The sequence below is a fragment of the Chrysochloris asiatica genome, unplaced genomic scaffold, assembly GCF_000296735.1.
Source record: "Chrysochloris asiatica unplaced genomic scaffold, ChrAsi1.0 scaffold00242, whole genome shotgun sequence".
NCBI classification, from domain to species: domain Eukaryota; kingdom Metazoa; phylum Chordata; class Mammalia; order Afrosoricida; family Chrysochloridae; genus Chrysochloris; species Chrysochloris asiatica.
The window spans coordinates 3,416,572-3,417,872 of NW_006408760.1; the positions used below are offsets into that span (position 1 = coordinate 3,416,572).

Genomic DNA, 1,301 nt, shown 5'->3' on the forward strand with positions numbered 1-1,301 from the left:
AGTGAGGTTGGCCCAGGATCGGACATTGTTTCATTCTGCTGTGCATGGGGTCGCTATGAGTCGGTTCCGACTTGATGGCACCTGACAACAACAACAATCTTTTCTACAACTTTATAAACTTCTATTACATTCTCTGCCTTAATGACACTTTTTGTTTTAAAAGTGAAGCAGATAATTTTGGGGGGAAAATCTATTGAAGAAAATGATTATTTTATGAAAAGATACATGACTTTTTTTATTCATCAGGCCAGGGAGAAAAAAATAAGCTCGTATACCTCTATGTTCCAGTTATGCTGTTCCAAGGTATGGCGACATTGATCCATAGATTCTATGCCAGTTAGATCCTGAAAACAAGAATAAAAACAAATTTTATTTAGGGCAATCCCAAAAGTACTTTTTAAAAAAGTTTTTATTGTGAGTTGAGTGAAAGTTTACAGGGCATATCATCAGTTTTACATTCAACAAACTGTATACCTCATTTCATTAAAATGATTATAATCCCCTCCATGTACCATCAGTTACCGTATTTCTCTCTATTCACTTTAGTTGTTTTTCTTTTTTTAAAATTAACACTTAGGCATATATGATAATTTACACCACCAAAGGGCACATTCTGCAAGTCTGCCTCCTGGTAGCCAGCTCTCAGTCTCTCTCTTTCCATGAATCCAGAGTCCCCATCTCTGCCTCCATCTCTGGTGTTGCTGCTTCTCTGGATAAGGTCCCGCATTCCACTTGTGCTTTTCTCTCTTGATGGTCCTAGGGTCCTCTGTTTCTGGACTGTAAGATTAACTACTCACCTGTTTTTGTTACAAAACTTCTACCTTTACAACTATGACAGTTACCATTAGTCATGATAACAATTACTCACTATTGAATCATAAGAATCTTATGTCTATCTCTTTTTATCAGACCCTTCTAGACAAGATGAAAACTATTCAGTGGGGACTCTATCTTCGCCCACACACTCTTAAACTCCCTCTTGAAACATTGTAAGCCAGTCACTTCATGCCTTTATCACCCCCTCATTTTAGGTAGCCAATGTCTAGGTTGACCATCCCTATCTACCCTGCATACAGAGGATTGATATTTGATGTGAAGATTCCTTTGCTCTCTTTTGGGATTTAGAGTTATTACCTCCATGAGCATAGGTCAAGTTCATCAAATTGTAGCAATTTACCATCATTTCCTTTATCAAAAATTGTGGGTTTAAAAAAATAATCTTCCTCTAGTTGAGTTCTGATTCTCAAGATATCGAGGCTAGGTCAAATGGGTACTATCAGCAAGTATGGATGTTCTTGTGC

At 37.4% G+C, this 1,301-nt stretch overlaps 1 protein-coding gene across 1 annotated transcript in view; it reads right to left on the bottom strand.

Annotated features, from left to right (window-relative positions):
* FAF2 (Fas associated factor family member 2) overlaps positions 1-1,301 on the bottom strand; it is an 86,018-nt gene that overhangs the window by 36,059 nt on the left and 48,658 nt on the right. Inside the window, exon 2 of the mRNA XM_006873471.1 lies at positions 276-344. Within this exon, the coding sequence (XP_006873533.1) occupies positions 276-344 (69 nt within the window). The remainder of the gene's footprint in view (positions 1-275; positions 345-1,301) is intronic.